The sequence below is a fragment of the Panthera tigris genome, chromosome F2, assembly GCF_018350195.1.
Source record: "Panthera tigris isolate Pti1 chromosome F2, P.tigris_Pti1_mat1.1, whole genome shotgun sequence".
Taxonomy (NCBI): domain Eukaryota; kingdom Metazoa; phylum Chordata; class Mammalia; order Carnivora; family Felidae; genus Panthera; species Panthera tigris.
In genome coordinates this window covers 9,356,080-9,370,150 of record NC_056676.1, presented here as the reverse complement: position 1 = coordinate 9,370,150, position 14,071 = coordinate 9,356,080, and the positions used below count along the sequence as shown (strand labels likewise).

The 14,071-nt window shown below is 46.9% G+C and overlaps 1 protein-coding gene and 1 long non-coding RNA gene across 4 annotated transcripts in view; one reads left to right on the top strand and one right to left on the bottom strand.

The window, feature by feature from the left end:
* Positions 1-773: 773 nt before the first annotated feature.
* Positions 774-12,647, bottom strand: LOC122234848. Of its 2 annotated transcripts, none has more exons than XR_006212778.1 (3): positions 12,544-12,647; positions 8,908-9,079; positions 774-3,254 (listed from the first exon to the last, which is right to left on the bottom strand). It is a non-coding gene; the product is annotated as an uncharacterized LOC122234848 (long non-coding RNA). The 2 variants fall into 2 exon arrangements; XR_006212779.1 differs by having other exon boundaries at positions 12,561-12,644.
* The window catches only part of BPNT2 (3'(2'), 5'-bisphosphate nucleotidase 2), a 36,841-nt gene continuing 35,416 nt past the window's right edge, over positions 12,647-14,071 (top strand). For both annotated transcript variants that reach the window (XM_042972651.1, XM_042972652.1), the window contains exon 1: positions 12,647-13,235. In XM_042972651.1, coding sequence (XP_042828585.1) covers positions 12,846-13,235 — 390 coding nt within the window. In that variant the 5' untranslated portion in view covers positions 12,647-12,845. The remainder of the gene's footprint in view (positions 13,236-14,071) is intronic.

Sequence of the window (14,071 nt, the reverse complement as noted above, 5' to 3'; positions counted from 1 at the left end):
ATGGACTTTTATTCAAAACAACCCCTCCCAACTTCCTCCTTCTTCTCCATAAACGAACATTCTTCTTTGTTGGTTGGACTTGCCTGTGGTTTTGCTGTGGCTTCCATGTCTTGAATTGTAATTCTCTGCTAATCCTGAATAAACCCGTTTTTCTGAATAATTGGCTGTTTTATTTTTTTTTATTTTTCTAATGTTTATTTAATTTTGAGAGAGAAAGAGAGAGGGAGAGCGAGCGTGAGCAGGGGAGGGGCAGAGAGAGAGGGAGACACAGAATCCGAAGCAGGCTCCAGGCTCTGAGCTGTCAGCACAGAGCCTGATTTGGGGTTCGAACTTGTGAACCGTAAGATTGTGACCTGAGCCGAAGTCGCATTCTTAACCTACTGAGCCACCCAGGCACCCTTGGCTGTTTTACTTTTGAAGTTAACAAGTAAAAAGTGCATGTCTCTCAGCCATGAGGAAGACAAAACCATTCTCCATATAGATTATGTGCTCATCAGGTGTCTTATGTTAGGCATGATTATCCTCCCATCATTTTAATTTTGTGTTTATTAATCTTATGGTTAGTATTGCAGGCTCCAGAACAAAAAGAAAAAGGCCCTGAACTTTTTGCATTATTTAAGAATTCAAAGGTTTTCTTAATTTTATTTATTTATTTTTAAGTTTATTTATTTATTTTGAAAGAGAGACAGAGAAAGTCAGCAGAGGAGGGGTAGAGAGAGAGGGTGAGAGAAAATCCCAAGCAGGCTCCACACAGTCAGCACAGAGCCTGATGCGGGGCTCAAACCCACAAACTGTGAGATCACGACTTGAGCCGACACCAAGAGTCGGTCAGATGTCTAAGCCACTAAGCCACCCACCCAGACCTGTCACCCTCACCTGGCCTTTTTCTTGCTTTACCACTTCGTCTCACAGCCCTGGGATGTCATGTCTCTTTCATGGAGTTCTGGTTTTGGAGATCGACACTTAGTAAGCCTCTCACAGTATCTTCCAATATTGAGGTGAATGAAGTATTTAGATTCCTCAAAGTGTTACCGAAGGTTAGATGGAAAAGGAACGAAGCCCTGGTCCTTTCCGCTGCCACAGTAAAGAATTCCAGGACAGGGAAAGGAAAGTACAGCTGAGCAACGTGTTATTAAAAGGACACTCCAAGGGAGGAGCAGGCCAAGTGAGGAGAGACAAAGGCCCTAGAAACTCTAGGGTGTGGGCTTCTATCAGTTTCGCTTTTCCCCTGGCTTCTAGGGTTGCAACATATGAGTGACAGCCTTGGATTATATAATAATTAGCCAACAGTCCGTGTCCTTTCCCAAGATGTATTTAAAATACCTGCATGGGGTAGGAAATCGCAACATTTTGTCTGTTCTAGGGACATAGGTCAGGTCTGCATAAACACAACAAGCATATCAAACTTAACTCTCCCTGGGCCGGGATGTTGTGCCCACAGACCCGCTGCCAGACGGGTGCAACGGGTGGTCCCCGAGCGGTCCTGGGTTGGGACTGTCCATCCTCCTGTCGCTCACGCCCAGCTTCCTGCCTAACGTTAGAAAGCGGTTGTACGTCGAAAAATTGCAAAACCAGGTGCACAAAGTCGTAACTGACTTTGGTAAAGGTTACAGTTAGATCCTGCCCATCTTCAGTTACAACCCCGTTAAAGCAGCTTGCTGGGAAGTACAGGTCACCCCACCCCCACTGTCCGAACCTAAAGCATTCCCACGAAACCTTTCGTAAGCCAAAATAGCCATAAAGGGAAGAAGCAGTTGTCATGAACTTCCATGGAAAATTCTTTTGAGTGCTCCCAGACGCAAAACAATAAGCCCTCTTAGGCTTTTCTGATACCTTAGGACACATCTTGCTAACAGATGAACAAAAGAAATCGAGATAAAGCACCGATGCTCATAGACACAGTCCAGAGCTCTGGCGGCTGGACTCTGAGATGCCGCGTGTGGTTCCTGGGGAAGGAGCTTGGCGGAGCCAGTCTCCCTGCTCGGGTGCACGCTGCCTCCACAAAGGCCTGACAGGTGCCAAACGATGCCAAAGACTAATCTCGCTTTTCACTTTTTTTCTTTTTTTTTTTTTTTTTCATAAAAACAAAAGCCCTCTTTGGATTCCCTTGGTTAGAGAAAACAGATAATGATGTCATAAATCTTTGGAAAAGTGGGGGCACACCCACCATGAGACTCAACCCGTTAGCTGGACCCACAGGGGTGAGGCAAGCTCTCTCCTTCTTACCCATGTCATGTCGATTTCCCATTCTCTCTCTCCCCCAGTTTTGCTTTTCTTTCCATTGTCCCTGCGATCTGTATAAATGTAAGGAAAACGTGGTGTGCGTGTAAGCCGACATGTTTGAAATACACCCCTGGCAACCGTCTCCTTGGTATGTGGGCAACCAAGAAAATGCAGGTCGAAGGAAGCAACGTCTTGCATTGGGGTCAAGCTTTCTTACCCCCAGACCTTTCAGGCTGGCCTCGGACCCAGACAGCTACAGGGAGGAGGGAGAGGCTCACGTGGCCTTCATTCTCTGACCACTCTCCCGGTGAACAGCGAAAAACAAGCTGTGACCCACAGAAGACTTCATATGGTGATGTCCTCATCTGGCACTCCCGCCCTCTGGATGGCGCAGAAGCCCGAATTCTGGCTTTTTCTCTCCTGGGGCGCTTTTGTGAGTTCTCCGAAGCCTTCTCTCCCCACTCTCCTGCTGGACACCAAGTTCATTTCCCTGGGTATTCCCTGCTGTGGGTGACGTGCTCTCCAGCCCGCCTTGGAAGCTGCGTCTGCCCGAGGCCTCCCCGTCACGGTCACCTTGGCGTGGCCAGCGGGGTGGTCCTCACAGCCAGGATCACCTCAAGAGAGCCCTGGCCCGGCTACTTTCTGGGCAGCTACTTTGTCTAGGACAGAAAACCCAAGTCTTTGTCTTGCCAGACTCTCTGAGCCCAGGCCGCTCCATGCAGGAAAATCTCTTAACCTTAAAACCTGGGGCACGTGGATTTTTTTTTTCCTCTAAACACTTCCCTCCAAACCCCTGTCATTCTGAGCCAGAGATGGGAGGTGGTCAAGATGAGCACCGCATTCAGCAACTAGCGTTAAATGGATCCTCACGCATCTTTCTCCTCCTATCATGCTCCTGGTCTACGTGACGGTGAAAGGGAGGCATTGACCCGGATCCCGACAGTAGTTCGGGAAAGACGAGCTGGCGAGCGCCTCTCTTGAGGACGTATATAGTCTCTTCGTTGCTCTCAGCGTTTGAATTTCGGTGAAAACTGCAAGACAGTGAAAAAACTTACATCTAGCATCCTGTTGCATAGGCTTGAGGCAATTGGGCACCTCCCTCCCTTCCCCCCCACACCCCCCCAGGCACAGGGCACCATGGAATCAATCAGCAACCGTATCTGTCCAGGTCTGTGCCAGGCAGCGAGGAAGTTATAAAGAAAAACTGGATTATAAGCCTTTGAGAACTAATCGTCCCAATAAATAGAACTAATGGCGTTCATTCAAAACACAACACATCGAGTCAATAGCAGTCCTGTGCCAGCTGGCACAGCTCCATTAGGCTAGCCAGACCAGGCATGTGAAAAACTGGGGTGGGGAACATGCCTCAGAAGCCACAGAGCCTTAGTAAGGGAGGAGGCACAAGCAGGGGGAGCAGGGGCTAGCCTTAGCCTGTCCTTCCCTGCAGGATAACCTGGAATGTCCAAATACAGGATGCCTCCCGACCTCAGCCACTCCAGGGGGGCCAAAGGGTCACAGAGTTCCTCATCCTCCGGGAAGGGCCTTCCTCAGCCAGAGACAGCCTGGGAAAGCCAATGTGCACCCAGCATCTGAGGAAAGCGGATGGAAGAGAAAAGCATAGCCTTCGCAGTGTGTGGGAAGCGCAAGCCAAGAACGGGAATTTGAGGGAAACGATCATTTGGTTGCTGGACTGTGTTTCTTCAAGCACAAGAGACGAGATCACGTTAGTAGAGTACTGGGAATATCGTGCAGAAATAGTGGGGAAGACAGGGCAGAGCTAAGCTGAACAGGAAAGGTTAGGAGCGCAAAAGAAATTCAGAGCCTGAGCTGTTGACAGGGTGCTCGGCGGGAAGAGGGCCGACTGCACAGGGCTCACTCAGAGCAGGGCTGAGATCTGGCAAGGCCAAGAAGGGCAGGAGGATGCACAGCAGAGGGGAAAACAGCTTCCAAAACAGACAGAAACACCCGTAGTTATAAAGCACACACCGCCGTTAAGGGGAAGCAAAGGATTTGCTTTCCCTCTGCATCTTTGTTCCCTCTGCAGTCCCTGCCTCAAGAGCCCCGTCCTGGACCTCGCAAGCTTTCGCCAAAATCTGCCCTACAGTTAGGATGCAAGCAGAGCACCCTTCCAGATTCTTTAGTGTGCATTTGTCTCCTCCTTCTACTTGGCTGGAGCCTTGCTGTGATTGATGGAGACACGTGACTTCACTTGTAAGCGTTGCCCTAGTTTTTCTTATCCAGGTCAGCCTTTGAAGGACCTTAGGTCACAAATCCAGCCAGACAGGGAACTTTATTCACCCTCAGGATTCACATGCGTTGGCTGCGTGCGCCTTGGAAAGAAATATCCGTGCGTCCCCTCCCTGGCCATCTGCATTCTGGTTTGTGTAGCAGAAGGGCTGATTTTTCTCCCTCGTAATTTCATAGTTGTTTCTACCTGCACAAGTCAGTGGGGACAACAAGCTTGGCGATCATGCTAGACAGGAACTGAAGATGTTTCTTATCCTCTTAAGACATTACATCAAGACAATTTTGTTGGAACAGGCAGTTACAGTATGACTGTGGCAGAAACGCAGGTGTAAGCTCCACCCCCCGCCCTATTTGGTCTCCAAGCAGTTACATTAATATCACATACAGGATCCGGTTTTTTTACTTGATTTGTTTGTCCTTCCTCCCTTCTAAAACCTCAGTTAAAAAAATTTTTTGTAATGCTTATTTTTGGGAAAGACAGAGTGCAAGCGGGGGAAGGGGAAAGAGCGAGGGAGACACAGAATCTGAAGCAGGCTCCAGGCTCTGAGCTGTCAGCACAGACCCCCAACACCGGGCTGGAACCCAGGAACCCTGAGATCATGACCTGAGCCGAAGTCAGATGCTTAACCGACTGAGCGCCCAGGCGCCCCTAAAAAAATCAGTTTTTTGAGGTATTATGTATATTTGATAAAATTTGCCAAGTTCAAGTATTCAATCTGCTGAATTTTGACAAATGTGTAGAGTCGGGGAACCACTCCCACAGTAATAGTATGGAACACTTCTATCACCTTAGATGTTCCCGCAGGGGTTTCTTGCAGCCAACCCCCTCCTCCGAGCCCTGTCCCTGGCCATACTTGGTCCCTTTCTTAAATATGAAGAGGGGTGTGAGTGGCCTAAAAAGTTCATGGTCACATAAATATCACCTGAGGCCTTTGTTCTTAATCTGCAGTAAATGCAATTTGCCGGTCATTTCCTAACTGTCATGCTGAAGAATCAAGAATCGTTAAAATCCATCTTTTGCCACTTATTTGGAGCTGAACTCATCGTCTTTGTTGACTTGCTCCGTGGACAGCATAGAGAAAGTTTGCTCCGTGTTTCCAAAGAGAAGGCACTGTAATTGACATCTGTCTGGGGCTGAAAAGAGAGCAGTCTGAGCTTAAAGACAAAGAGATGCACCGTTGAAATTCAGTGCAGACAACTCTATCTCCTACCTCTCCTCCTATTATCTTTTGGTTGGATTTTAGTAAGATTTTGTGTCTGGGACGTTGTCACCCTTATTCCATTACCCTACGGGAATAAGAAGAGATGGGAAGTAATGAACAAAGCGAAGCAAGGAATGTGGGGAAGGGGCAATGGTGGTGCAAATGCAGTGGAGTGAACAAAATGCATCAGAAGTCATTTTGGGGGCATGCATCAAGTGTTTTGGGTTCTGGGATACCAACCCTGAATAAGCTGTGGGGTCTTGCCCACCAGTAGCTCGCAGTTCGGTAGGGGAGGCAGCCATGTCATCAGGCAGTGATGAGATTACTGGATCATGCGATGACAGAGGCTGTGCTGTTGGTTACTGGAACGCGTACAAAGAGCCTGGCGTCCATTCTTACATCAGGAAAGCCTCCTGGAGACTGTGATATGCAGGCTTGGAAAGCATGAAGAGCTATAAAACCTGAGAATTTGTTTCTTGGGATTGTTCATGGTCCTAAGTGATTCATAAAATAGAAATCGGAGACTTCTTAAAATGAAGTGGTATCACGCAGAAGCATGGAAGAAGTGAGAAACATCAAAAATGCAATCCGAATCAGGTTATATGCAAACCTAGGTGATTCAATGAATTCATAGAGAGAAAGGGAGGGAGCGAGGAACAGGGAGAGAGAGAGAGAGAAGAGAGAGAGAGAACATGCTACGCCACGGAGCACACACTGTGGCAGAGCCTGAAAATGTGGGCTCTGCATTTGGGGGGCTAAGCGTCTTGCTGCCTTCCCAAGAAGGATTGTGTTGCCCACATATGGGCATTGTGTGGAAATCAAGCAGAATGGGAAATGGAAAACCGGGGTTCTGATCTGGCTTAGCTCTGGGGTAACTCAACTTACCTACCAGATCAAGGGATGGAGCAAAATTATCTATTGTTTTAACCTCTAGAGTTCTCTAATTTGATGTTTACCTGGCAGGTATTTGTAACTTTGTAGTGAGGTATAAGGATGGCAAGATGTTACTTGAGGCAGTAATACACAGGCGATGATGGCTCTATCTGCCCATGGCTCTCTGCCAAGGAATGCAACATCAGGCTATTCTTCAAGTGGCTATGGCTTTTGCCATGTGTATGGATGTTCAATGAGAATAACCCTGCTTACCCTGGCTGACTACGGTAACTAGTCAGTTACCTAGACCAGAGCCGAAGACACCCAGGAGGATATAGTGAGAAGTACGGCATGCCAAGTAACTACCAGTAGGGGTGACCCAATCAGAGCTTTCCTTGCTGGTGTAAACAGGATGCACAGAAAAAACGTGGGTCACTGGAACTGCTGTTGTATTCTACATGACTATGAGTCCATCGTGAAGCACCTCATGATCTGCTATTATAGTTTTAGAAGCACTGAGACACAGAATGAATCTAAATTTCTGAGTATGTTGCTGGTGTTTCCCATTACTACAGATCTCTTTACATAAACCCATCTAGAGCAATCGGATTTGCTACCTATGGAAGTCCCAAGGACAAGCAGGAAGCTCTCTCTGTCTAAGGGAGGCTCCTGGGTGAAGACAGATGAGTAAGAGATTTCGTTCTGCTAAAAGACTAGGTGCTTCTGGAAGGCACTTTGTAGCATCATATAGTATTAGTAAGCAGATGCTGCAGAAAAAAAGGCATTCTCTATTTGCTTTGAGACAAACTAAGATGAAGAAATAAATTGGCAAAATTGGCTTTATGGTTAAATTGATAATGTGGGAATATTGGCTGAGATTTCACCTGACTTGCAGCTAACCAGTTAGCCTGCCAGTTTCATGGATGCTGGCAGAAGACACGAGACTCCTGGCTCAGAGACAAAGCAATTGTGGCATTCAGACTCAGCATTTGCACTTGTTTCTCAAGCCTCACTTCCAACAGAGTGGCACTCAGAGGGTCCAGAGGAGGGTAACTTTGAGCTCAGGGACCTTGAGGCTTTTATAATTGGCCGCAAGGCTGCCTGCCCTTATCTTTATTTTAATGTGTAGGAAACAAAGTTGTCCTTTTCTCTGGAGGAAGATAATTCTCTTTCAAGGCTGTTTGCTGTACAAACATCCTTGAAAGGATAGCGTTCTTGAAAATGGAGTCAGTGCCTCTGCTGGAAAGGCAAGCAGAAACAGAGACTTAGAGATAACTGGCTCCAAACAGTCACCCTTTAGTAGAACCATGAAATCAATGTAGAGGGTTTACACACATAAAAGAATGTTTCATGTAGTAGGGTAAGCATTGTTTAGGGAAACTTTTCCTTTGTTATATCTACGTGTAAAAAATTTTTTCCCCTTTTTTCTTTGGCAATAACTTTGAGACACATTGGCTATGATATTATTAAATACATTGAGTTCTTACATTCCGGGTGACATCACTTGGCTTGCATTATACCCAAAACAGTGCAATAGCAACATGTATTATGTTGGGGTTTTTCTAATATAAATCATAGATACAATGCCATAGACTCCATATTATAATCATGATTGATACACACATTCAAATGCTATTTTGGAGACTAGAAAATTTTAGATACTATATCATGAGGGTTTTTTGGACTGATTAAGAAGGTAAATTTTACCTCAGGTTTCGGGTAGATAGTGGGCAAAATGTGTTTTATGAGTTTGGACCACTTACAGAACAAAACACAGTGTGGGGAAATTTACATTACTAACCGAATTGATGCTTTGCCAAGCATTGGATTTAATAAAGAGCACACACATAAGTTAACAAATATGTGACATCTTAACAGCTCCAAAGCAAATATTTATTTCATCTGACTTGTATGCCTATGAAACAAATGTTCTGGACAGAGAAAATGAATGTTGGGTCCTTCATGTATTTGTTAAATTCAAGATTTTTAAAAACACTTTACACAAAGGACAAAATTGCATTAAAAGTAGTTCTTAAAAGTCCAGTTTCCATCTGAGTAGATATTTATGATATCTCTGCTTGGATATACAGAGATCTGAGTTCACATATGCAAAAGGTCAGAGGATAGAAAGATCTGCAAAACACCTACCTGCCTTCATGTTGGCTATATGGATTAGAGTAATTACAATATCAAAGAGTAGAAATTATACTCAGTTTTCTATACCTACCACATTGCTTCTGTTTAAAATAAGTATGCACTGTTATTATTGCTAAGGTCAGAGTCATAGTAGAAGGTTTTAGTGCTACCATATTATTTTATATCAATTGTTAACATATTACTTTATATTAATTGAAAAACTTACCCATTTAAATTGAGTATTTCAAAATCTTTGGGAAAATCGATTTTAAGAATGGATGCAGATCATGTTTTAGAAATACATGAAGTCTTAACATGTGAAAGCCGTTGTCCCAAGAACTGTATGATCTGCTAAAGAGAGAACTTTAGCAGCAGAACCAAGTACCATTTCACCGGATCTATTAAAAAAAATAGAATTATTGTTTTTATAGGCTCACTTAAAGGAGGAATATAAAAATAATATTTTTCTTGGAATATTGTAAACATGAAGAGGTGCTATGAGTTCATTGTTTTTTCTTGCTTTCTCAGAAAAGTAGTAACGCCACTTTTCCATGGGGTTCAACTAGCTGGAATGTTTGATTAGTTTAACTGTCCGCCTGAAATGCTCTTTCAGGAGAAAAACAATACAAGAAAACTAACTGGCAGAGCTTTCACCACACACACCCACACACACACACACCCACACGCACACACACAATTTCTCCAAGATAAATTTTGGGGTTAGGAGCCATTCAGGCAAATCAAAACATGCCATCATTTAAGATGTTAATAATGTTCTATAAATGGGTGTTATTTATTTCATACATAATGGAAAGCATAAGGAAAGGTGGTATTTGCAGGAAGGCAGTAACATTCAGACTTCTAGGAGAGGTCCTTTGTCTGATGTAATCAAGACAGGAGTGGGTTGTAGACGCAAATCTATAAATATATAATAACTTGTCTCTCTTTTAATGTACGGTGAGTTTTCTTTGAGCATATTCATTAGCTGCACTTTCAACCACATGAGTAATGCATAATCTAAGACGACCAGCTTGCTTTCTTTAAAGCCAAGCAATCTGATTTCAGTACCTGTTTGAGCTTTGACGATTCTTTTTCGTCACAGTCGGGGACAGTTTTTGCCCCAACCACCGAAATTGGTGGTAATTTTTGTTTTTAGTGACTCACCTGGATCCAGTCATTCAGCTTTCAGCTTTATATATATACTCATATTTGATTGTTTTACATGATATTTCACTTGTATTTGTAATAATAACCATGATGGCAAAATGGGGTTGAAATAAAACTAACACTAAAGAGTATAGAAAGTTCTAGTAGTGGGAGTGAAAGTGCGCAGTCCCCCAAAAGGTGGCATTTATTAGGTGTAAACATGCTGATGGTGGAAAGCAGGGTCTGCCAAGCCAGTTAAGTGGAAAGTGGTTAAAGAAGTTTCTCCTGTGTGTCAATTCTTGTTGCTACTAGTATTTTTACAGAATAAGGCACTCCTCATCTTCAACACCTAGAAAAAAAAGGTTATTTTTGAAAGTCCAGTTTGCCTCAGTTCACAAACCTATTATTATTTTAATTGATTGATTAATTTTATTTTAGAGAGTCAGAGCATACAGGCGGGGAGAGGGGCGGAGGGAGATAGAGAATTCCAAGTAGGCTCCACCCTCGGCAAAGAGCCCAGTGGGCGGGGGGCAGCGCTCCATCCCACCACCAACCCACCCTGGGATGGGACCATGACCTGAGCAGAAATCAAGAGTTGGATGCTCAGCCAATGAGTCACCCAGGCACCCCCACACACCTATTATTTTCCATTTACTTTTATGTAATTTTCATTGGTATGTATTTATTCTTTAGAGCCTCTAACATGTTACTGAAAAAGCAAGTTTCTTGCAATCAAATTCCTATGAAGGTTCTAAGACAACATCACTGTCCCACATGTAATTAAGTTTCATCTTCATCACAAAGGTTCTCTTAATGATTACATGTTATATTTTATGAATATCTATTACGTATTACCTATCGTGTCACCTGGGTACTAGAACCCTTCTTGGAACCATGACGTTTGAACTCACTCATTGTTTTCAGGGCAACTTCTCCTTCAATTCTTTAATCTCTTTCCCGAAGTATAGATGCTCCAGAGCTTTAAGGATCCCTCTGGGTGTCTCATTCGTGCTTTGTATACTGCCACAGTGAATGGGGCCCGTTAGTCCTTTCCAATACCCTTGGAAAATATTATTCAATTTATTTTTACAAACCTCGTCTATACTTTCCCCCCATGCTTTTAATATTTTCATAGCTACTCCCCAACTCCTATCTTTCGGTGATTTCAGAGTGTAGTTTGAGGTGGTTCTGTTGAACTTAAGCCTTTCTACTTCAACCCCGATCTTTATATTTACCTCTGGATTTGGTAGCCATAACTGCCCTGTGCCCTTCACTTTCAGCTTTCTTTTCAAAGCAGCTTTGCTTAATTGTGAATTTGTTCCCAAAAGCTGAGGAGAACAGTGCCAGATTCTTAAGATCTGGTGCTGTAAACACTTCAGAGACTGGTCCTTCCTTGATTTGTATTTGTACTTGATTTCGTGCTGTGATTATTTTTGAGCTAGTTACAGATTGCTGGCAGGGAAACCGCGCAATCAATAGTCTTTGTTTATTGCATCTATATAACCATATGCAAATTCTACAGATGTCCTGAACTCTGAGGAAGTGGTGAAGGTCAGCCTGTCTCTGCTGACTTGCCTAACAAAGGATGTTCAGAATCCATTCTGTATACTTGCAGTATTTAAGGTCATTAGCGTTGATTCAAGCCCATTTACAACCAATGACTTTTTGGCTATGAACTGTGAAACAGGCTGCATTTTAAGTTGATTTTATAGAAATATCCTAACACTTGAGAACGATACTGCACATCTTAATGTTCACTAGTGACATGGAAAATAAACTTACTCATGCTTATAATAATATTACAATTTAGTTAAGTACAGTATTCAGTATTCCTGCTAACGTATCCAAGGCAAATTATTTCAGGTAAAGGCTTCTGGAAGCCTTTGGAGGGCCTATATTGGCTCGAAGATTACATATTCCGGATTGACTGCCCATCCTGTGACCACCTTTATATCAAGTAGGCTTTCTCAGTTCCTCGTCCATCTCAACCTCTGGGAGGAAGGTGTGTGTCAAGTGAAAGAGCGTTTCTTTCATTATGAAAGCCCAGAACCAAGGCATATTTTTCAGCTGCGTAGAGGGTGGTTTATTCTGGCAGATGGAGGAACAGGGAAAAACCTATATAAACCTACGGATGCAAACGCATAAGCAAGCGTTTGGATCACCACAGAGAGACCAACAGAATAAAGAGCCAAGTAAAATTCCCCAGTGTGGGAGAGGTCCCGGCCGACCGACCTCTCCCAACGCGGAGACGCGATTTAAAGATACAGGCTCCGTCTACACAAGCGCTGGAGGAAACACACACACACACACACACACACACACACACACACACACACACACCAAGAAAACATACAGCTCTGTCTGAAAATGGCTTGTCACAGCCTCCGTTCGTCAATAATCTGAGAGTGACGGGAAGTCTAGCCTGTAAAACAAGCGGCAGACTTTATGTCAACCATGCGTCGTCGTTCAAAGAGAGATTTAGTTTCAATCTGCACAAGGCACTCAGCACCTTCCCTGCGTGGAAAAGAGCTCCGTCACACCCGAGACCGACTTGAAAAGCCAGCCACCGCTCCAGCCCCGCGCCACGCGGTGGGGCCTCCCAGGGCTCCCGGAGCCCCGCAGCCCGCCGCCCCGCCCCCAGGATCAGCCCGCCCCGGGGGCGGGGAGGACGTGGCCCCGCCCCCGCCCCGCCCCCTCGCGTAACCCGGATACACACCCACGCTCCCCTTTCACCTCCCAGCCGTTGGCTAACGTGGAAGCGCGTCCCACTGGCCGGCTGAGGAGCCCGGACCGCGTTGCCCTGGGCAGTTGGGCGCGCGGCCCGGCGACGGAGGGCTTCTCGGCGCGGCTCGGCCTTTCCCGGGAGGGAGCGATGGGGCGCGCGGGCGCCGGCGAGCGGACGCCGGTGTAAGACGCGCGGCGCCCGGCCCCGGAGCGAGGCGGCGGCGGCGGCGGCGGCGGCGTCGGGCGCGGGGAGGCCTGTGAGGGCCGCCGCCCCGAGCCCCGGCCTCCCGCGCCATGGCCCCCATGGGCATCCGCCTGTCCCCGTTGGGGGTGGCCGTGTTCTGCCTGCTAGGGCTCGGCGTGCTCTACCACCTCTACTCGGGCTTTCTGGCCGGCCGCTTCAGCCTCTTCGGCCTGGGCGGCGAGCCGGGCGGCGGCGCGGCCGCAGGGCCCGCGGCCGCGGCCGACGGGGGCACCGTGGACCTGCGCGAGATGCTGGCCGTGTCGGTGCTGGCGGCGGTTCGCGGCGGCGATGAAGTCAGGCGAGTCCGCGAGAGCAACGTCCTCCACGAGAAGTCCAAGGGGAAGACGCGCGAGGGGGCCGAGGACAAGATGACCAGCGGGGACGTGCTGTCCAACCGCAAGATGTTCTACTTGCTCAAGACCGCCTTCCCTAACGTGCAGGTGGGTGGGTGCCACGAGCGCCGGGCGCCCTGGGCCGGGGGGGGGGGGTGCGGGCCGGCGACAGCGCCCGCTCGGGGTCGCCTTGCGGGGAGACCTGCTCGGAGCGAGCCCCAGCGCCTTGACTCCTCTGACAGCTCCAGGTCGTGGGACCCTGGCTCCCATTTTTGCAGACGTGGAGCTCGAGACGCGGAAGTCTAGGTGCTCAAGGTCGTACAAACAGTTGACACCAGAGCTGGGTGAGGTTGCAGGTAATCTGAGTCAGGGCCCTGGCCCTTCTGGCCCCTCCCCAGAAACGGGGACGCGCTTCGTGCCTGCGATCAGAAGCTCGGGGTGCCGGGCCGGCCTTGAAAGGCTGGGAAAGTTAACTTCGGCCCCTGCTGGGGGCCCTTCTGTCAAATGAAGGGGTTGGACCAGAACCCCCGTGGCCCTCCAGCCTTTCTTGATGTACTTGTCGGAAGGATAGTTTCTATGGAACACACGTTTTCCGCCGGACCCGCTAGGAGCTAATTGGGGGCCGAGGACGGTAGAAGTCTTGTTGCGGAACTGTTAGTTCGCAGGGCAATGTGGGAGGTATGCTTCTGGCTTACTTGAGCCGCAGAGTGATCAGGACCCTCTTCAAGGCGTGTATTTGGGGAGCTCTTCAAAGAAGGCCTCGGAAGTCTATTTCCCAGCCACTTCGTTTCAGCTGCGCCCCCCTCCCCGCTCCCGTATTTTCTACAGAGAGTAAGAATTGGAAAACCTTGGCCTTTTATTTGGGTGCGTTTCTGGGGAAGGAATTGACATCTTCGTAGGTAAATCCAGAATTGGGGATTTGCTATTCATACTTTAGGAATTCA